At 38.4% G+C, this 23,304-nt stretch overlaps 1 protein-coding gene across 8 annotated transcripts in view; it reads left to right on the top strand.

Annotated features, from left to right (window-relative positions):
- enox2 (ecto-NOX disulfide-thiol exchanger 2) overlaps positions 1-21,705 on the top strand; it is a 248,246-nt gene extending 226,541 nt beyond the window's left edge. For all 8 annotated transcript variants that reach the window (XM_084134128.1, XM_084134123.1, XM_084134130.1 and 5 more), the window contains 6 exons: positions 470-660; positions 6,307-6,447; positions 11,025-11,081; positions 12,471-12,576; positions 17,537-17,622; positions 21,065-21,705. In XM_084134128.1, coding sequence (XP_083990254.1) covers positions 470-660; positions 6,307-6,447; positions 11,025-11,081; positions 12,471-12,576; positions 17,537-17,622; positions 21,065-21,196 — 713 coding nt within the window. In that variant the 3' untranslated portion in view covers positions 21,197-21,705. The remainder of the gene's footprint in view (positions 1-469; positions 661-6,306; positions 6,448-11,024; positions 11,082-12,470; positions 12,577-17,536; positions 17,623-21,064) is intronic.
- The last annotated feature ends 1,599 nt before the right edge of the window (positions 21,706-23,304 follow it).

Raw genomic sequence — 23,304 nt, 5'->3', positions numbered from 1 at the left:
AGAGATGGCTGAATGACGGAATGCCTCGGTGTGAAGAACCCTTTTGCGTCCGTTTTAATTACAGCCATTTGATAACAATGCCCATGGTACATTAAGTCAAGCATTAAGTAATACACTTTCTCTCCATTTAATCCTCTCTAATTAGCCTCTGAAAGCAAAAGGAATGCAGCAGTGGGACTGAGGGTCCTTTCATCTCAGTCCATCAGCAGAATTCTCTAAGCAGCTTTTGAGGAACACTGTTTTTTCTGCCGTATCTTTCATTTTACCCTTACCAGGCCTCACCACCCCGTGAATTATTACTCTGCACACGACTCTTAATATGTGCCTCTTCTTTTTCTGTTACTTCATTGTTTTTCACCCCTGCCGCCTTCGCTCGTGTGCCTCTGTCTGCTTATTTCCCTTTCCTGTCACCAATGGAATTGTCATTTTTAATATCTCTCCAACTCTCTCTCTCTCTCTGGCCTCCCAGGGCCGCTGGCTCAGGTGGAGGCTCTGAAAGAGGAGAACGACAGTCTGCGGTGTCAGCTGGATGCCTACAGGAACGAGGTGGAGCTTTTGAAACAGGAGCAGGGTAAAGCGCAGCCCCAGCGCAGCGAGGAGGACACCACCCGCCAGCAGCAGCTCAGCTTCCTGCAGCAGGCTCTGCAGGGCATGCAGAAGGTACACACACACACTGAACAAGGTATACGACAAAAAACTCATTTTCTTAAGCAGTGTTTTTGTCTTGGTTCCAGTTAAAATGTGTAAAAATCCTTAGTAAAGTACATTTATTTGATGTTATTATTTTATATTAGTATGATTATTATTATTGTTATGATGATATTTAAGTCGGCATGAAATAAAAGTTCACTTTTTTTTTTTTTAAGTCGCTTTTTGATCTTATTATAAACTATTCATCCATGCGTATTTAGCCGTTTAAAAAAATGAACCAGAGAATTTTCCAACCACTTCGTCCTTTTTTTACAATTGACTCAAATCTCCTATTTAGATCTGCCTCCATCCAATCAACAACCGATGCATAGAACCAAGTTCCCCGCCGATAATCCTTTTCACCTGGATGTACATCACAATACAGAAGAAAAGATCTCTCTCTATTTTTATTACATCACGACTTTAAGTCTTACAGTTACAGTTTTTTTTCTTATGCCACTGGCACATGGTTGTTTAGATATTTTCACTGGAAAATGACAAAAATACTGAATAACAAAATGATATTTGTAGTGTTGAACTTGTGGCACAGTTAAGATCGGTAACCAAAAACGTGTCGTTTCAAAAAGCAGCATGGGGTGGTCCATTGAACCGTCACTCATCGAGTGTGTGTTTACAGTTTCACACACCTACTGTTTTCTCACTCAGTGAATATGGTGTTGTTGTGCGTGAGAATCTTTAGAGCAGTTAAACCGCAGGGAGTCCTGAGCCGAGACGCTTAATTTCTACAGAGCATCCAGGTCATCAATCACAAACACTCACACACAAAATAATAAACACAAGAGCTGTTGAACATGTGGAATCATGGAAGTGTTGTCTGCCTACATAGGCACAAACTGTAGACGTCTCCCACCCATCAAGCACGTTCATCTCTATTACCAAACGTTATTTTATCTTCTCTCAAGGCACGGGCGCTATTTTTAGAACAGTCTCCCGCTATCGTCCTCTGTTCTTCATTGTTCTTTTCCACTCAGAGTAGCCTAGAGATTTGATGGCGATTTTTAGCCACATTTGTTTAATTCACACAATACAAACTCGCGTGGTCAGGGTTAAATCTGTTCCATGGTCCATCTATTTTTGTACCCACCCATTACTGTATCCATCAATAGAACGCAAAGAATCATGGTCACCCTCATTCTGGTCCTATAAGCCCAGCAAATACAGATGTTTCACATGACTTTGACCTTGCCATTATTAAGACATGAAGGAGACTGAGAGGGCCGTTTGTCTGCTAATGAGCCCTAATGGAATTCTGCATATTGAACATTGCCGTGCCATGAAATGAACTCGCTGCATGGGTCACATATGAGCCGTACACAGAGCGATTTGTTCGAGTTAGAAACGGGAGTGTTCACTGATCTTCACTGAGCCTGTGAAGACAGCATGTTATTCTGTCACATGAAGTGAACAGTGTAGGCCATTGCTCAGAGTTGAATCACTTTCAAATGGCAGGCGAGGCTGCTGAGATGTTTTCGCTCCTGCACTCAGAGCGTGTTAAACTCACCCTCGGACTGATTTATTCATGATGAGCAGGGTATGAAGTCAAACAAAAAGGTTACATCACCACAGTTTATTTAGCTCAGATAGCTCCTGGCATCTGAATGTTGAGCAGGAACAGTAATGAGAAATCTGAGCAGTCTGGAGCACCTTGTGGCTTGTGCTTTATTAGGTTTGTCAACAAATTAACATGCTTAGAAACAGGGTTTGGGGTAACACGTTACATAATCAGTTTTTACCGTTTTACCATTACTTCTATTCAGAAATGTCTATTTTGCTCTTTAAAAACAAAAACAAAAAACATTACACTCAATTAAATTAAATGACATTACATTTTGTTACATAGATACCATTTAAAAGTTTTTGGTCAGTAGGAGTTTTTTGAAAGAAGTCCCTTATGTTAACCAGAGCAGCATTTATTTGATCATAAATGCAGTAAAAAAAACAGTAATATTGTGAATTATACCATGCTCTGTCTGATTAATCGATTCTGATTGGCTGAAAGGTGTGTAATAAGACCATTTAATTGAATGCACATGTCCAAGTCAGTTTAATCACGTTCTATATCAGTGCGCTGCTTTCATTGAAGCACACACACTGACTCAGAGATCGGAGACCGCGCTGCGCACACACAGGAGCACAGAAACTTTTTGTTAACACTGCTCCGCGACTTTTATTAATAAATTAACACTACTGAATACATTATACAGTGGGGGAAATAAATATTCAGCACGTCAACACGTTTTTTTGACATGTTGAATTGAACAACATAGTTCCATTGCAGCAATTCACATGACATTTTATCAGGCATTGGTATTAACTCTAGAAATCTACACATAAAGAAATCATAATATTACAATCCATAAAAAAAATTGTGTGTAATGAAGTAAAATGACACAGGAAAAAAAGGATTTAGCACACTAACTGAAATTGTATTTAATACTTGGTGGAAAAGCCTTTATTTGCACTGTCAGCTTCAAGATGCTTCCTGTATGAACAAATGAATCGCTCACAGTGCTCAGGTGGGATTTTTGTCCATTCTTCTAAACAGAATGTCTTTCAATCTTGAATATTCCAGTGGGTTCTCTTGTGAATCTTGATCTTCAGTTCCTTACAAGTGCACTTGTGCCGTGCGCTTTAGACCATGCGCTTAGATCCTTAAAACAGGGCCCTGTATGTGGCTGGTTGATGGTGGAGTGATGTTCCCTCCACTTGTGGATAATAGCCCCAGTGCTTGTAGGAACATTTAGGAGTTGTGAAATCCATCTGGAACCAGTGTCGTTGTTATGTAGCGCAACTTATGTAGAGCTTTTTGCCTCCCAACATGAGATGTTTGTATACTTGCATTCAGAGGTGGGTAAGCCTTTTTCTAACCGAACATACACTAACCCAGCTGAATATACACTTGTGAAGGAACTGGATTGTGATATATGATTTTTTTTTTTATCTGTGTGGATTTCTTGAGTTAAAACCAATGCCTGGTCAAAGTTTCATGACAATTGCTGCATTGGAACAGTGTTTATAGGGGTGGTATAATGCCCCTTTTTACAAAATGTAAAATAAGTCTCTGTTGTCCCCAGAGTGTATAGTAAAATTTAGCTCAAAATACCCACATATAATTTTTTACAGCATGTTAAAATTGTCCCTTTTTGAGGGTCAGTAAAAAGGCATTGTTTCGTGTGTGTCCCTTTAAATGCAAATGAGCTGCTGCTCCCGGCACAGTGGGCAGAGCTTCAAGAGCTTGTGTGTGTGTGTGTGTGCGCATTAGCAGCTCTGATTACCTCACACAGACAAGCACTAAAATGTCAGAAACTGTTCTGCCTTTTATGTTTAAACTGGAGTCAATGATGGAGAGACTCAAGAAGTGACAACATGTAGAATGCAACAGGACATTTCTGAATGGTTAGTTGATTAATTTATGTTGCTGATGTGGAGTTAACTATCTTCAATTAGCATATTCTGTCATGATAATCTATAAAATCACTCATGTGGGAACTGTTGTAAGATGCCTGTGAGTGACATGCTATTGCATTGGAGGGGTTTATATAAATTTTAGGGTTAGTGATGTCACTAACCCGGGAGAAATGTCATATAGTCCCTACCAGCCTTTTGTTGTAGTCCTTAAAAAACAATTTCTTTAAAAGCAAATATCTTCCTTTGCTTTGAACTTTGAGCGTTGCAACTTTGCAGACGTTGTTTATGCTCAAACAGCAACATTACACACTAACTAAAGTCAGAAAAGTGAAATCTTAATCAACACCCCTTTAATAAAAAAAATTGCATGTTGAATACTTATTTCCCTTACTGTACATTTTAATTTATATAGATTCTGTTGGCACACACAAACACACACACACACACACACACACACTTCTCCACTGAGATTGGCCTCTGGCAGCACAGAGCCTGTGTGTATATCCAGCTTTGGATTTAATCAGTCCCTCACCTGAGCCGCTACAGACATACAAACATCCTCAAGGCACAAAATCTATTTACTCGTCTCTGACTGAAATGCACACCGTCCAAATATTTCCTCTCTCATATCTGAATATCACTGGCACAGCACCTCTGGAGGTCGGGGAACAGCTGTCATATCAGGTGCATATTGTTGAAATGTCTTTATGAGCTAGAGGTAATCAAATAAAGCCATATTCAACACAGTCATAACTTCTGAGATTGAATTATTTGATAGCGAGGCATCTCAAAACATAGGAGCATTCTTAAGACAGCATATTTGGGCATTGTATGCTGTCTAGGTCAAGGACGTATACGTAAGGCATGGGTCTACCTATCCATTAGCGTTCCAATTCATCTCAAAAAGCATTTCCTCAGTTGGCACAGGACCTCCCAGAAGTACTTGAAATCGTATATGCATCATACACGTTTGGTTTAGGATTTACTTTTTAACAATTTTAATTTCAATTTAAAAATTGCTGGTAACAAATAATTACAAACAAACGGCAAGAAACACATTGAATTAAACATGACATTTTGAAACAGAGAGATTTCATTAAATTGTATTTTCTTGTAAAACATACTCAAATTTAAAAAAAAAAAAAATGTTTTAATAAATTTAGTGTATATGATGAGCCAGTGAAATGGCATCTGTCCTCTTCCTTACGTCTACCTTTTTTTGGTATTTCAATCACCCACATCAACAATAATCAGCCTATCGTTCAATTAAAATGATGTAATGTTGCAGTTCCACACTGGCCAACTGGCAAGTAACTCTGTATTGTAAACTCACCAATACGGAGCCAAGCACATGACATGCGGGAAAAATATGTACATCGTGGTCACGAATTAATGATTCGTTTCCACCACTTGCTAATAAATCAGCACGTTTTACTAATTCATTCCCTCGTTTTAAGTAAATCATGCTCACAATATAATTTGTTTACTCGATTTACTAAATCGTAGCCACGTTGTAATAATTGGTTAAAAGGAGAGAAGGATCTCTTAATTCATTATAATGTACTGTGTGTGTGTGTGTGTATATATTTATTTATTTATTTATTTGAATGTATTTATTATTATTTTTCCCGGATGTCATGTGTGGGACTCGGTAAACCAAGGCCAGTGTTGAATCTCATTTGGTACTTATTGAGTGATTGGATCCTGCTAGCAACTACAGTATCCTGAGCTGTGATGTCAAAGGCAGCAGACCTTGAAAATGCATTTCACGCTTTTAAGAGCCCTGCTAAAAAAAAAAGGGGGCACTGCTTACATATGTTGCTTACTATAAAAATCTGAATACACGGCTGCGATACGGCTGTCAGTGCTTTTTTGGGTCCAGTTACTACATCAACCAGCAGGAACTAACTGGTCCATGCTAACCAGCCAAATCTTGACCTATTGGAACAGGTACAGCAGGTGGCTCGCTAGGTTTTGAACTAGAGCCATAGATGTTCACACCTCCTAACATTCAGTTTAATGAAGCAGCCCGAACTGCCATCAAAGCGATTGTGCACAGTGTGTGTTCTCTTTAAAAACTGATGATCTTATCTGCGTGCAGTGTCAGGCCTTTTGAGCGTCTTATAAAGCTTGTCTCTCGTTATGTGTTTTTAACGTCGTTGATTTTCCTTTGTGCCGTTTCTCTAGCAACTGCTCAAGCTTCGTGAGGATCTGAAACAGAGAGAGATGGAGCTGGAGAAGAACTCTGAGGAAAAACAACAGCTCGAGAGCCAGATCCAGAGTCTGAAAGATCGGATTCAAGCTTTCCCCACATCACACGCTCTGCCCGTGAGTAACAGATGTCTGTCTCTGTCTGGGGCTCCTGTCTGTGTCTTGTGTCGCGTCTTTGTTCTTTTACTCTGTCTGGATTTGGTGTGTTCTGTCTGATGAGGAGAAAGAGGACGATGGCGAGAGGAGATGAGATGGCTGTCAGTTTGAGGACAGCGAGTATTAATGAGTCTGTCCTGCTGAACGCTCTCCAGGGAATCAGATCAGACCGAGAATATCTGATTCCCTGCACTCTAATTAAAATAACATGAGCTCAGGATGAGTCTCGGCGTTTGAAACAAAGGAAAACAGTGTGAAATTCTTGCATTAAGACTCCCTTGTTTACAAGAAAGCCGCAATTTGAATGCCTTCATGTTAACGCATAAACATTAGTGTCATTATTTCGGAGATTTGATGGTAATGATCCAGTTATGATGTCTGGAAAATAACAGTGGTTCTCAACCTTTTTGACTCCAATGCCAAAACAATATTCAAAGGCCCTCCCATCTTCCTGTGGTTCTTCTGTTGTAATAGAAATAAAGAAACTCAAAAATAAATAAATAAATATTTTTTAGCATTTTAATTAAAAGCCATTCACATATAGCACTCATGTTGATGAGCAAGTGGAATCTGTAATCTTCTGCCGATTTTTCCTAAAAATTTGTGCCGGAAATGCAAAACAATGGGTCCTCTTAAAGGTCTTCAGTACGATCAGCGCACGTGTTCCCAGCAGCAGCAGCAGACGCTAATGAAAACTAATGGCACCTCTGCAGCGCCAGCCAACACGCCACACCAGCGGCTACAACAAGCCGCTTTCAATTAACCATGTGTCACCGCCACTGTCTTCAACAGAGCTCTTATTCAGGGGAACCTGATGACTGTTGCTTAGGGGAGCGTTCCCAACGAATGAGTTAAAAACTGTTCATTCATGTATGAAACTTAGGAAAAGTGACATTTTAAATCATACTGAGTTTCAAATTTAACTTCCAAAAGGTAACAGCAATTTGAGAAGGCTAAACGATGCACGCCCAAAATTTGATAGCCTGTTATCTTGTACAGACAGATGTCGTTATCTCAGTTTGTCTTATCTGGTACCCTGGAGCGGATCGTTTTAGGTTAAGTTTGGGTTTTATCACCTCCAAGACTAATCATTTTAGAAATGGTTGGTCGGCTACTCATGATTCAAAGCAGGAAGAGAAGGAGAAATGTCTGCATGTGGTGCAGCAGTGAGTCTGGTTTGATTGGCACTCTGTTGTGGAATTTATCCCGGCACCAGTGATCCATGCTGAAGGAGAGTTCAAGGCATCAGCATGTGCATTGATGAATCACCTGAGACAGACTCATTAATGGAAGAAATGAAAATCAATTTTAACGCAGCCATTCCTCCTATAGATCTGTGCTCATCGGTTGTGAGAGCAGTTTATTGTTTTCTGCTAGATGAATGTGTTGCGTATGTCATACATCAGCCTGTACGTGTGTGTCTCAGTGTTTACTCTTCCGTCTCTTGCTGTGATAAACTTCATTAATATTTTTCCTAGAATATATGTCGTAGAGTTGTGTGTGCCGTCCCAAATCAGCTCACTGCATTAAAAAGCAGGCCTTTTACTTAACAGTAGCATGATGAAAGACACAAATGTTCAGTAAATATAAATGTATTATTAATAGTTAAATTATTTGTTTATTCATTTATTATTTATTTAATATTTAAATTTGAGTAATTAATAAATATTTTATTAATTACAAGAATCAAATTCAATGATTCTTTCAACAATGCAATGGAAAATCAGTGGACAAAAGTGATATCCAGCCTTGGAAAATTGACATCTACACCCTTTATTCAAATATTATTAAAGATTTTGTAAGCATATAGGGTAGTTGTACTTGGAGTCAATTGTTTTATTTGTGATGGCGAAATGAAACGTGAAATTGTACAGGCATAAAAAAGTAAAAATTTTAAGTCATTTCAACGTAGATGTTTAAGTCATTTCAACTTGCATTACATTCAACTGCCTTAAAAAAAATAGTTGAACTTATAAAAAAAAGTTGCAAATTGCTTAACTTATTTTGATAATTAAAGCAGTGTAAAAACATATGTTGTCAACTTATTGATCATATTGGGCCCTATTTTAACGATCTGAAACGCAAGTATCAAACGCAAAACGCAAGTAACTTTGTGGGCGGGTCTTGGGCCCTGTTGCTATTATACCGGCGGGATAAATGACTCTTGCGCCCGACGCAAATCTAAAATGGGTTGGTCTGAAGTAGCTTCATTATTCATAGGTGTGGTTTGGGCGTAACGTGAAATAAACCAATCAGAGCATCATCTCACATTTCCTTTAAGAGCAGACGCGTTTGTTCTAAAGCGGATTCCTATTGTAACGGCGGATTTGCCAGGCGCACGCGAGGAGCAGCTCACAGCCGAGGACGTTCTCGTCAGTGACGTTGGGGATGGAGAAACACACCCAAATTAACTTCGGTTAAACAGGCGTATGATAATTTGGGTAAATGTGTAAGCTAGATGTATGCTTTTATAATAAACTGTCTATCTATCTATCTATCTATCTATCTATCTATCTATCTATCTATCTATCTATCTATCTATCTATCGTAATAATGTATGATTTGCAAAAATGATAACTGCTGCGTCTGTGTGTAGATGAGAGAATCAAAGTGTATGCTTGTGACACTTAAAGCACACGCTACATTGATTATGGCCAAGCATGCGCCCTTAAAATAGCATATGAATAACATGCACAACGCGCCACTGACTTTAAACTGTTTTTTTTTCGGTCAGTGGCGGAATTGTTTTCTAAACCTGTAAAATAGCATGAGGGAACGTTTGCGCCGGAACACGCCTCCTCTTTGCGCTGAACCGCCCCGGGGAGCGCAAGTGTATTTCTTAGTTAACCGACGTGCGTCTGTGGAGGGAAAAGTCCGCTGTGCGCGGGTGCAAAATAGGAATGATACATGCGTCGGTGTACAAAGTCAGTTGCGCTGGGTGCAAGATAGGGCCCATAATTTTTTACAGTGTATGAACACATGGAAAATAAAAAGAGAGCTAATGAAATATTCATAACTGATTATGTTGTAGTCAATGCATGTTTTTTTCTGAGCTTTTTGAATTTTTTTTTTTTTTTTTTTTTTAATGAATGAACTTTTTTTGCATAGTAAAATAAAACCTGTAGCAGTAGTTTGCCTTTTTTGCCAAATGATTTTGTCAGATAAATACCTTCACCAAGTTTAGTGTTTTGTTCTTCCCTCATATGTAACATATTTGTAAAAAATATACAATATTTCCTTGTATTTTGATGGATGTTTGAAAGATGTTTGATCACTTTTGGCCACTACTGTAGTTTCTAAGCTTATTATATATATATATATATATATATATATATATATATATATATATATATATGAAGAGTTCAGATGCAAAAGCCTCTAAATGCCATCTGAAATTTTCTTCTAGAATGATCATTTTTATCAAGCTCGTATATTTAAGTTCAGTAATTTCACTTAAATGACAATTAATAGGTCATTTTCATTGCAATTTAAGTGAAATTACTGAACTTAAATATACGAGCTTGATAAAAATGATCATTCTAGAAGAAAATTTCAGATGGCATTTAGAGGCTTTTGCATCTGAACTCTTCTAAAATCTGATTAGATAAATCACATTCAAAGCTGTGACTGCACATTAGTTGACTTGAAATCTATATTCATATAATATATATATATATATATTATTATATGAATATAGATTTCAAGTCAACTAATGTGCAGTCACAGCTTTGAATGTGATTTATCTAATCAGATTTTAGAACTGAAGCTTTCTGCTTTATAATACGAACAATTTACATTTCATGAAGAAAATGTAATCTGTGCTTGCCCCTCTAAAACTTGCCGTTGGCCAGCCAATATTTTCATGATTTTTTTATTATATTCGGGTGCCCCCCAGGGCGCTCTGTATGCTACCACAAGAAGAAAAAATTGAACAGAGCCTATAATATTCTGCTATCTAGATATGGCTTAGGCCTTTCATGGGATTTGTTCACCCTGTTTTTATCATACAGTAGCTAGACGAAAATCAGATCACTTAGAAAAGTAATAACACGCCTCCCCTCGACAAGCCGTGTGATTTGAGATATATTTCATGTATGTAGCCCAGATGGTGATATTCCAAAGTTTAATATATGGATTTGGGGTTTGTTCAAATCCCTAACCATAAGCATGCTGCATGGCCAATATCAATAGTGATTCTTTCTTTGGCAAACGCCACTAAATATTCCGTAAGCATAAGGTTGCGTTACTAATCTCAGCAGAGCGGCTTGAAATGGCTTCCTTCACTCTGCGATTAAGCTGTGCTTCATTAGAGTTTCATTGAGCAGGACAAATACTTTGGAGCTTTGCTGCTTATTTGGCATTTAGAGAAATCCATTGCAAACCTGACCTTCAACTCTCGCCGTGTCAGGCCTGTGATTCCACTTCCTGCCCAGCGGTCTGTCCCATGTCCTTTAGTTTCCCCGTGTGAACAGTGTGTGTGAGTGTGAGCCTATGACATATTACTCGCTGACAGCTCTCTCATTCTTTTAATTGACTAGCTGGAGACGGACAAGCAGGAGGACAGAGGAAGCGATGAAAGTGCAAATCACGCCAGCGTAAGTGGGAGACGCTGTTCTCCATCTCTGACACTTTCCACATCACACCTCACACTGGCACATTCCACGAGTACGGTACACTTTGGTGTGCCATGGCTTTAAAAAAAAAAAAAACATTAGAAGCAAAATTTGCACAAAAAAGAATGTTTTATGTAGTGAGACATGGATATGTTAGATAAGTATTATCTGGTATAAAACATTAGCCTTCTTTGAAAAATAAAAATGGTGAATTTAGTCTTTTTGACTTCTCAATATAATATACACTATCGTTCAAATGGGTTTTTTAATGTTCTTACAAAAAAATCTCTTATGATCACCAAGGATGCATTTATTTTGATAAAAAAATACAGTAAAAACAGTAATATTGTGAAATATTTTTGCAATTTTAATGAATTGTTTTCTATTTTCATATGTTTTAAAATGTAATTTATTCCTGTGATGCAAAGCTGAATTTTCAGCATCATTACTCCAGTCTCATGATCCTTCAGAAATCATTCTAATATGCTGATTTGCTGCTCAAGGAACATTTATTCGTATTATTATTATCAAATGTTGAAAACAGATGTGCTGCTTAATATTTTTGTGAAAACCATGATAGATTATTATTTTATTTTTTTTAGATAATAGAAAGTTCAAAAGAACTGCATTTATTTAAAACAAATATTTTCTAACATTATAAATGTCTTTACTTCACTTTTCATTGATTTAATATATTCTTGCTATTAATTTTTTTTTTTCACTGTCCGCAAACTTTTGAACGGTATTGTATTTACTTTTAAATTATATTTTTATTATAAATGTTATATTTATTCTTTTTTTAATGTTTTTTAATTTTTTTATTTAACGTTTAATGTTAACAAATAAACTTGTGATAATACATGTCTTAAATGCTGTTGACAGGGTTGCAAAAACTTACAAACCCTATAGAAAATAATTAGAAAATAATAACTCATGTAATATTTTTAGATTGACCGCCTGATGTTGACGACATAAGGTTAAACTCCTTTTACTTAACCATAACTTACTGAAAAAAAAGGTTGCATGCCCTATTTTGCCACCTATTCGTGGAAAGTGTCTATTAGTCGTCTCTGCTCTCTCCAGCTTTTTGTTCCTTCCACTCTGTTGTTCTTTCTCTCTATATTTTCCTCTTACCCTACACCCTCTTCTGTTGTCCCATTTCCCCTCCTCCAACCCCTCGCAGAACATGACAGATCATTACAGGCCAATCGAGCGCAGGAGAACTTTATTTGTCGCGGGATAAATCACTCTGACACAACTGGGCGAAGAGATTGCAGCCCCGTCAGAGGGCCGGGGTAATGAGGGGAGGGCCAGAGAGCCTGTGTGTGAGAAGAAAACAACTTTCTTTTTTGCTGTTGTTTCCTGCCATAGGAGGCGTCTGCGTCGGCTGTGGTGTCCTGCAGTCAGGAGAAGGAGAGCCTGCCGGAGAAGGGGCCGCCCAGCCCAGTCAAGTCTGAGAGAGAGGCTCTGCTCGTGGGTGAGTGTCAAGAGACGGCGCAACCATCAACATAAAGCTGTTTTTCACACTTTATCTAATCAGACATAAGACCAAAAAAAAAAAAAAAAATCTCATTATTTCCATCATCCACAGCTATCTCCACTAGGGTGCAGGTGTTAATTGCCTGACCAAATGAGCCTCAAATGAGACACCTCGGATGCTTTTTAATGAGGAACTTTAACATGTCATCCACAGCACAGCCAGAAAGAGTGTGTGTCTGTGAGAGAGAGAGAGAGACTGTGGAATGTGCCAAAATTGATGGCCAAAAGCTCTGTCTAGGTAGACAGCTCACTATATTTTGAGAAACAGCCAGAAAGGAAGAAATAATTGATTCTGGACTGTTGAATTATTAAACATGAATGCACATCCTGAGGTGGTAATGTGGCCTCAAAGTGGAGGGGTGGTTACACCTCTGATTTTTAAAAATGTAAAAACCCAAAGTCAATTACTCCACTTATTCTTATCACATGTACAGTTGTTTATGCCCAAAAAATTTTTTCTGAGAAATGATTGCCATAACATAAGAGGAAGATACAATCCAGATTAAACCACCAGCATTCTCTACATGTGTAATTGTCTTGCCTGCACATGTTTGGCACAGTTGTCTAGGTTTTTATCTGTATTTTATTTGGCTTATTTGCCAGTCCAGTGACCGGAAAGAGTGCTGATCGTGCTGCTGTCCAGTACATTGCTCTCTGATGAAGAAAGCAGCTTCAGTAACCCCTAGTGGAGTATTTTAGCTGTCCATGAGCTGTCCTTCAGCCTCTTTCATTCCATCAGATCCGCTTTAGCTCATGCAGTTTTTGAGGAGGAGCTCCTGTCAGGACTAAGGGAGAATAGACCATGCCTGCATTCAGACATAATAAAATGTGCATTGTGATAGTGCTTGCTTGTAGCAAATCACATGTGTTTTGGAAGCCACACCATTTGACCTGTTCATACAGTGGCTGCTTGCTCCCGTTCATCCACGTTTACTCACTGCATTCCTGTGCATCCGATTAAATCCGATTATTTGTGCATCCAATTGGAATCTGATCTAAATTATTGAGGAGGTATGCATGGCTTTATTTCATGCTGTCGTCACCAACGGCATGTTTAAGTTAAATGATGATGTGTCGTGAAGGCCAAGAATGGTATCCCATACTCTGAATTGTCCTCTGCATTTAACCCATCCAAGTTAGTGCACACACATTAGGAGTAGTGAGAATTGAACATACAGGGTCCTATTTTAACGATCTAAACGCATGGTCTAAAGCTCACGGCACAAGTGCAGTTAGGGCGTGTCCGAATCCACTTTTGCTAGTTTAACGACGGGATAAATGGTCGGCGCGCCAGGCGCATGGTCTAAAAGGGTTGTCTCTATTCTATATCAGAGTCTCATCTCCCATTCCCTTTAAAAGCCAGTTGCGCTCGTGCCATGGCGGATTCGCTATTTAGATAGCGGAAATACTGAAAGCGTCTCCAGAGTGCAAATGGAACTGCTTGTGCACGAGGTAAAAGTGCGCAAGCAGACCATCTACGGATTCCACCATATCTTTATGTACACAATAATAATCTTTTACATTGTAATCCTTTTATTTTAAATATTTGGCATGTTTGTGTGCTGTGCGTCCCTGTGTGTTTAATAAGCAGAGTGTACGCGCGTTGTGCGCACATTACTAACACGCTCATTAAATAACAAAACAAATATTGCGCCATTGACTTTAGACCAGGTTTCAGTGTGTCAGTGGTGCAGTCTATTTCTGTTGCCTCAAAAGCGCAACAATGTGCCAGAACACACCTCGTTTTCAGACCAGCACACCCATGGGAGCACAGATGGGCGCAATTGCATTTGCTTTTTAAACAACGTGGCGCAGGATGTGAAAATGATAACTGCGTCGGGCTGAAGCAAAAACACCTGCCGCTGCATTGCGCATGATTCGTATGATAGGGCCCGAACACTTATTAGACTGAAGCAGCTTAGGTGCACTTGATCATTTTTAGAAAAATCATGTTAAAATGTATCAAATTGATACATCAGGCTTGCTGCTTTTGAGGAACGTTTATTTGCGTTTAATTGCATTGCATTATATGTTCTGCCCCCAGAATAAAAACTACAGAGCTTTGATCATAAAGCTAAGCATTTAAATATCTTCTTAATAAGACATATTAGTCTCATTGATCTTCATTAAAACCTATCATGATTTCATCTTTGTCTTTTGGCTATATAAATATGCACCAAATTGCACATTTTTGCACAGTTTGGGCCTGTGAATAAAACTGAGCTCTGAATAAAGTCTGAGATGCATATTCTCCTATATCATACTATATGTTCCATAAAAGCCTGATGTATCAAATATGATACTCAACTCTTTTCATTTAGATTTTTCGGAGTATTATTATATGTCAGGCTTTACAGGGTTAAAACTCCCAGGCATTTCTTGGTAAGAGTGCTGTGACTGTTCTGTTCAGGGCAGTTTTCCCCTATTGACCTCTATCCATCACAGCCTCCTAATAATCCCCGTTTAATTGGCAACATCAGTCTACTCTCCCCTCCTCTGATAGCTGGTGTGTCCTGAAAAAACACATGTAAATCTAATTACTACTGTTCCAAGCCCATTTGACTGTCTTTAGTTAAACAAGGAAATGAATGGATGAAACGAAATTATCATTAAATTAATTTGTGGCTGGGAATTCTTAATTTGTGACCACAATATCTATTTTTTCTTCCATATGTTGAGTGCAGGGCTCTGTAAATTTGACTCTTGCGCTATTCTGCCCTTATTCTAAAGCCGTGTAAAAGTTTTGTCTGAGGAACAGACTGAGTTCCAATTTCAAGCCAATTTCTGCTGAAGATCTTCCTCTTCGCTGTAGCTACACTGCAACCAATTCCTTTTGGCACCTCTGACGTCATTCCTGGTGCAAAGCATATTCACGCAACACATTGTATATATGCAAATGAGACTTGAGAGCTGCACAAGATGGCATTTTCAGCGACTATTTCTATGATGATTTTTGTCATCACTGCTAATCTTCTCACTTTGTGTTCCTTGGAAGAAAGCAAATCGCATGGGTTTGGAATGACACGAGGTTGAGTAAAAAATGGCAGAATTTAAATTTTTGGATGAAGTACCGGGCACAGCTGCCAGCTCAGGGTGTCTGTTTAAGCACATACAGCATTGTCTATTCTAGCAGATATGCATTAATTAGTGAAACATTGCATTACGTTATGAAAGGTCCATTTTCTTTCACCTTATAATGTTTGGCTTTGGATCAATGTGTGTAAATGGAAAGGTATAGTAATCCAAACACACTGCAATGAAACCATGTATAATATATAAACTATGTCCACAGTCCATCAAGACTAATGGAATATTGACTTTGTGGCACCTGTGCGCTTCTCTGCTTTGCTTCCCTGATCATAATGCATTCAGAATAAGCGAGTTATTCTCTATCACATTGAAGCCAGAAGTGCTAATAGCAGCTGTTATTGTTATTCCATATGTGTGAGTGTGTGAATGAAGCACTCAGCAGGCCGAAGAACAACCTTGATTACGCCAAAAAGCATCAAAACTGCAATTAAACACTCGTAATCATTTTGGAAAGTTCAAGATGCAGAGTTAGCCGATGAGGATATCCACTTCAGGGGAAACACCTCAAGTACTTGGAATCATTTGCAAATCAGCGCTTGGAAATATCATTTGCTGATGCTCTGTTCCAAAACCAAGTGAGCTGCCTACTTAGATGGCATTTTAAGGCCTCATAGGCATACTCTCTTTTTAATAATTATTCAGTCTTCTTAGATGCCTCATTTGGGCCCAGATCTGAGGCAGCATTGTATCCTATGCGGAGCAAGCAATGCCAATATGCTCTGCAAGTACAATAAATTAATTCAAGGTTTGAGGAAATATCAATAAATGTAATGTTTATGTAAAATAATCAGTTTTGAAATTGATTTAACAGTTTTTGCTTTAATGAAGAATATGTATATAATTAAATAAATATATTAACAAGTACTATTTATTATTAAAATATTTATATCTTTTAAAATTATTTACAAATAAATTTCTATTTATAAATTAAACAGATATATTCATGTACATATATTTCATGCTATATGTTTATTTACAATTGTATAATATATTTATTAAATGTGATAAATTAGGGCTGTCAAAAGTAGATGTCTTTTTCTGTGATTAATACTTTGTTTAGCGTGTTAAAATATTTAAAATGCTGTAACTAATAAACTAATTTTCTTGCTTATTGTGAAAATGAATGTGCAAAATGAACTGACAGCTTCTGATATTGACAGAGACAGGACTATATTACTATATACAACACACTATATTAAAGGCACAGCTAAATGTGAAATTTATTATAATGGGTTTATTTGAAGATTGGTATAAGTTCACCTAATGAAAAGTTGTTATAATATTTGTTAAGCCTAATAATTTATGGTGGCGAGAGAGCTCAACACAGCAACTTAAGAAAACATCTTAATTTGCTGCAAATACTCATAACCCACATACGATCTGGATGTTAAAATAAACGAATAACTCATCGACAACACCCCTGACGAGTAGACATTGAACAGTAAGCAGTCCCAGTGTATTTTCAGCATGTTTCTGTGTTGAGTATTTGCAGCACATGCGTTGTCATACAGATGAAGATGTTTTCTTAATTTCCTGGTGGGTTTTTTTCTATTTGCATGTGTTTTCTTCAGTTGCAGCACGTTGAGCTCTCACTGCCACTGTAATAATTCATTTCATCCCCAGAAATAGTTTTTTTTTTTATTTTTATCCATTTAATAGAGACATCAGTAGCAGGACTGGTATCGGTGATATTGGCCTAGTGCTTAGTAAAAAAAAATGTCTTTAAAGCTGGCAGCTTCTAAAAAGGTTTTGGAACCGATATACTGTATAGATAGATCAGTGATTCATCTTTGGCTTTGCTTCCACAGGAATCATCTCAACGTTTCTTCACGTCCATCCTTTTGGAGCCAGCATTGAATACATCTGCTCCTATTTACAGCGGCTGGACACTAAGGTATGAAACACACACACGCACCACGATTTACGGTTCAGAAAATTTCACTATTCATTTTCAGTTTGGTTAATTATAATTTTAGTTATTTATCTTCAGATGTTAGCCATCATTACTCAACTTATCATTAGCCATTAAATCTTACTATGATTCCCGATACTACACTTCAGCAGAAACCGCACCAGAGTTTAAAGTGCCCCTATTAATGCTATTTTATAGGTTCTTAATGTTGTCCTTCAATAGGTTTACATGCATCCAAGATACTTTAAGTTTCTCATAATATACATTGCAGTATCCCCTTATTTCTGAAGACTCTGAAGATGAACAAACAGTTCTTCGAAGATTCGAGTTCTTTTCCGAGAGCCTAATCTGCTCTGATTGGTCAGATGACCCAGTCTGTTGGTCTACCACTTACTGCACGTGTCGGAAACAAATCTGAATTTCTGCTCCGGATCATTCTCAGCGCTTGATACACAGTGATACGAACAGTAACGATGGTGTTGGTTTTTCATATCAATTCCAGCGCGAGTCCTCATCCTTTGGAAGTGCATGCATGTGGATTTGCAGCGCTGAAAACAGCACCTTTTCAACATGGCGACAACACAAACTAAACTCTTCCAGGCCTCAGCTACAACTACAGTGTTTGAGGGTCAGAGTAGACGTTGTTCGTGGGCAGATAATGAAGACCATAGGCTGGCATTACGCAACTTTGTTACATTGATATGTTGGTATGCAACAGGACGTGAGACTGGAATTATTAACAACTCGTTTCAGGCAGTTCAGAATCTGTTCTTTCTTTTACGAGACAATAACTCCATTTATCAAGCACTTTAATCTTTAAAACGATTATAACCTTGACAAACACACACACAGGCTACTCACTCTGACTGAATGTATTTACAGCACCTGCACACACACACACACACACAGACTGAAAGCATGTATGGCGGTCTGCTTACCATTCTAATGTTCTGCTGAGTAAACAGCCCTTGAGCGGACAGAAAGTGCTCAGGGTGTAAGCACAGCTCTCACACACACAGCGGGACCACACACACATATTTCCTCTGTGTGTGTGTGTCTGTGTTTTCATCTTCCGGTTCTCAAATACAGTCCTCAAGCTTTTCCTGCCAAAATGTTTAATGCCGAAATAAAACGCTCATCTTTCTATAGCGCAGTGTTGATTACCCTTTATTTCCCTTCATCTCTCTGACTTTATCTCTCTCTCTCTCACTCTCGCTCTTCTTTTGCTGTCACACAGTGACTAATTTACACTTACAGATGGAGGGTGAAAATGAGGCTCTATATCTTTTCAGTTTTGAGTTGAAGCCCCCCGGCTGTCAGTGCCCACGCTCTCTCTCTCCGCGGCGCACACATGCCTTCATATCTTCAACAACACTCTCGCTTGTTTTCACTAAAAACAATGCACTCCAGTGGGAGGGTTTAATTGATAAACCGCCATTCACGTCGCCCTGCTTGGCACTCGATAAGCCGGAGCAAGTGCGTTTCGCGATCCTGTGAAGAACACAATTCTCGTCGCATTTGAGTTCTGAGATTCATGTTGCGCTTATATACAGTGGGGTCCAAAAATCTGAGACTGCATCAAAAATCTGGCAGACAAATGTAAAATGAAATATTTAAGATTCTGCACTATTTCTAGGTCGATGATCCAGCAAGTACATTTGTAACATTGATAATTTGGCTCTTTGTACAGATGGCCAAATCTCCTTACTCTCAATAAAGGTCAAGATGATATTAGAATGATTCTTAAATCACACTGGAGAAAATGAACATCAGGTTTTACACACTTATTTTAAGGTGTCTGTTACAGTGTAATTATGCATTTAGATTCTGATTAATATTAATCAACTACATGTACTTACAATAGGATTAGGGTTTGGTTTAGAGTTAGTTGCATGTAATTATGCATCATTTATAGTTATTACTACATTAACTACATCTAACATGTAACAAGGACACTGTACTGTAAAATGAATTTAAAATAAAATAAATTGTGGAGTTCAAACCAAAAATACTCTGAAATGAATCATTAATATACAGTTTAACATAATTTGTAAAGTATTAAAGGACTATTTGAAGTTAAGCTCAAGCTAGTCTCAGCCTCAAACCTCACTCCCACGGACCGTTGGCTTGAACGTCTGATGCATAAGGCAGACAAAATTGAAAACAGGAGTTTAGAAGTCGTCGTCTGCTTGGTTGAATTCTACAGGATCCTGAAAACAAAGCCGCTGTGGCGCTAAACCCCTTCATGGAAGACAGGCGTTGTGTTTATATCTCTGACAATAAGTTAATAACTAATGATCTTTGCAACGGAAGTGAATCAATCAATCAAAACTAACTTAAGCTGGACAATAAAGCTGCTGTAAAGCCAAAACAATCTCTGTTACTTTAATTTCCTATTATCACTGTAAATCTGCTTTGAAACAATCTATATTGTTAAAAGCGCTATGTAAATAAAGGTGACTTGACTTGACAATGAACGCTTATCAGGATCAACTAAAAGCTGGATTCTCAGAAGTATGTGAAGTTCGCGGCACCATTGCTGCAGTAAACTTGCACAACGTTCTTGAATGAATACTGTCATTTATTTAAATGTTCACACCCCTACACAAAACGAACTGCGTTTGTTTGCTTTTGAAATGTTTACAGATTGGAAATGGCCCATTCACTTCCATTGTAAGTGCACCACTCTGACCTAGATTTGTGCTATTTTTTATTTAAATAGTGACAAGTCTAATTTAATATTTTGAGTTGATCAACATTATGCCACAAAAGCTGTTGATTAAGCTTAACTTGTATTTTACCCAGAATATGCCAACAATGGATGTACAAGGCTGCCATTATATTATTCTTACATTGTATTGCAATCATTGCGATCACAAGCTTTATTTCCTGCCTTAGGGCCGGCTCAAAGCATTTTGAGGTTAAAAATGCCAGATGTTGGTCAGTGGAACAAAAAAGTACAAGGTCTAGAGATGCGTCTTTTAAAACTTGACTTTTAACTTGAGCACCGCTTTTTTAAAATGCCTTGACGTGCGAAATGACGCGAACGTAATGGTCAAACACGTCTTTCTAGCGCGTTTACATAAAAAACAATGGACATGTAGAGCAGTGGAATGGAAAAACACGTTCCTTAATGCGTTGAAAGATAGCATTTCATCTCTGAACTATATTAGAGCTTTACATTATTGTCATATAACTATTTTTGTTGCTAGAGGTTCACCTCACCACCGTTGGAGTTTTTTCCTTGATACAGACATCTGTGGCAAAGTCATTAAAGGAAATGTATGTATTTAATTCTAGAGCCCCTACTCATGTGGGCAAAATGACATTGTATCATTGAAACATGCATTTTCTATAAATCTGCTTTTGATCTGCGAAAAAAATTTCAGGAGAGGCCTAATCATTGATGTTCTTGTTGTTTCAGATCAGTACCACAGAAGTGGAGACTCTTTTGGGTCGGCTGCCCTGCACGTTCAAGCAGGAGTTGACGGGTGTCGGGGCTAGTTTGGAGAAACGCTGGAAGTTCTGTGGGTTTGAGGGCATTAAGACGGCGTAGAGACACGGGTCAGCTTCCCGCTAGAAACAAAACGGCCGATGGACCGGAGGGGTTACAACCAATCACCTGCCAGCTCTCCGTGTCCATCCGCCCAGCCCCATGGGATATGAATGTGGAAAAACACTTGGAGGCCTAGAGAACCTCAAGACTTTGGTGTGTGTGTAGTATGTTTTAGTATGTGTACACACGAGCACATGTCAGAGTGTGTGTACGCGCGCCGTGCGCTTGCGCTACACGACGTGACTCTGGGCCGCCGCGGCGACGGAAAACTCATCGGGTAAAAATCAGGGTTTGGAGGAACCGAGGACTTGGAACTGTCAACATACATTTTCTTTTTCTCGTTTCGCCTCTGATTTGTAAAAAAGAACAACCTTATAAATAACATGAATATATTTCTTTTCTCTTCTGTATAGGCTGCAGAAGCTGCATAGAATCTTTTGTTCACATATCCTGTAAATGTTTGAATAACTTGCTATTTTTAAATAAAAAAACATAACAAAAATCTGCAACCAGACTAATTTATTAGTTTAACAAACTAGGCCAGTGCTTCGAAAATCTTCAAAAGTTCAACTTTCAGCACCTCTGCTAATTAAAAGAGGAACGGTGGGGTGGAGATACGCCAAGATACACATTTCCTCTCACTTAGGCTGAATTTATGCCACACGCGTCCTTCCAAACCGTCGGCTTTTCCTGCTTACGCTGGTGAACACAGTAGTCTTAAGCCCTTATGTGTCGGTCTGCGGTGTTTTCACATCTCTAATTGTTTGTTTTCTTTCATATGATTCTTTTTTATATTTATGTATGGAGTTGACTGGTAACCAGACTGAGCAGTTGTGAAGGTGTCGAGCAGTGTTGCTGTTTTTGCACGGAGCTTGTGAACTCTCATTAACAATCGGAGCGCCGCATGTATGTGTGCAAAGTGTGTGTTTGTCTGTTAGTCGGGAGTAAACGGTGTGAGTTGCGTTCTTCCAGCGGCACAGTCAAGCGTCACTAATGCTCTTCTGTTGTGCAATTTGTAAGGTGATTGGTTTTTTTTCGTGTTTTTTTTTTTTTTTTTTTTGCTTATTGCTGAGGGAAACTAAGGCTTTATTACACATGATTGGTTCCCACTGCCCTTTTTCCATTTCCTTGGGCCATAAGTATGAAAAATAATTTTCAAACGCTTGTCATACATTTGGTCTCTCAAACATGAATTAATAATGACTAATGATTGTGTTTCCCCCTGACGTCGAACAACCCTTAATTCATTTTTTTTTTTTTTTTGCCATGAATTTTTAATATAGACACTTCAGACGGAAATCTAAGTGAACTGAACATGTAAAGCATTTTTACAAAGAGGCTTCTGTCACTTAAATATTTCAACATTCTGGTTTTTGTACTATTGTTGCCTTGTTCTGTGTTTGAAGATCCCATCGTTCCATGTTCAATCCATGTACAGCATTACAAAATACAAATTGAGATTACAGAGGCATTTACAATGAAAGTGAATGGGGTCTGTTTTACAATGATTAAAAAGCAGAAATGTGAAGCTAATAATTTTATCACTTTTTATTAATTAGTCTTTTAAACTAGTAAATTATTTGAGCTGTAAACATTGTTCTCATCCTTTTTTCTGGTTGTTAAAGTTGATCTGCCATCTTAAAGGGTTAGTTTAGGCCTACAACCCAGAAATGAAATCTCTGTCATTAATGTGTCGTTTCAAACCCGTAATCTCATTAATCTTTGGAACACAAATTAAGATCTTTTTGATGAAATCCGAGAGCTTTCTGACCGCCATAGACTGCGACGTTATTACCACTTTCAAGGCCCAGAAAGTTAGTAAAGACTATTAGTGTTCTGAAGATGAATGAAGGTCTTGCAGGTTTGGAACGCCGTGAGGGTGATTAATTAATCATTTTCGGATGAACTAACCCTTTAACCCAGAACATCCCTTTAAACGCACGCATCTTTTCCATTAAAATCGAACCTCGAGTCTCTCTTCAGAAAGCCTTTGTCAGGTCACTCTCATCCAGCTTTTACTGGTTTAGATGTTTTTGAACTTGGATGAGGCGAACAACACATGCACAGATGCAGGGGCACTGAAAGGTTGCGGAGCGAGTGCACTCCGT

The sequence above is a fragment of the Abramis brama genome (genome assembly GCF_963993115.1).
Source record: "Abramis brama genome assembly, chromosome: 13".
Classification (NCBI taxonomy): domain Eukaryota; kingdom Metazoa; phylum Chordata; class Actinopteri; order Cypriniformes; family Leuciscidae; genus Abramis; species Abramis brama.
This window is presented reverse-complemented; position numbering and strand designations above follow the sequence as displayed.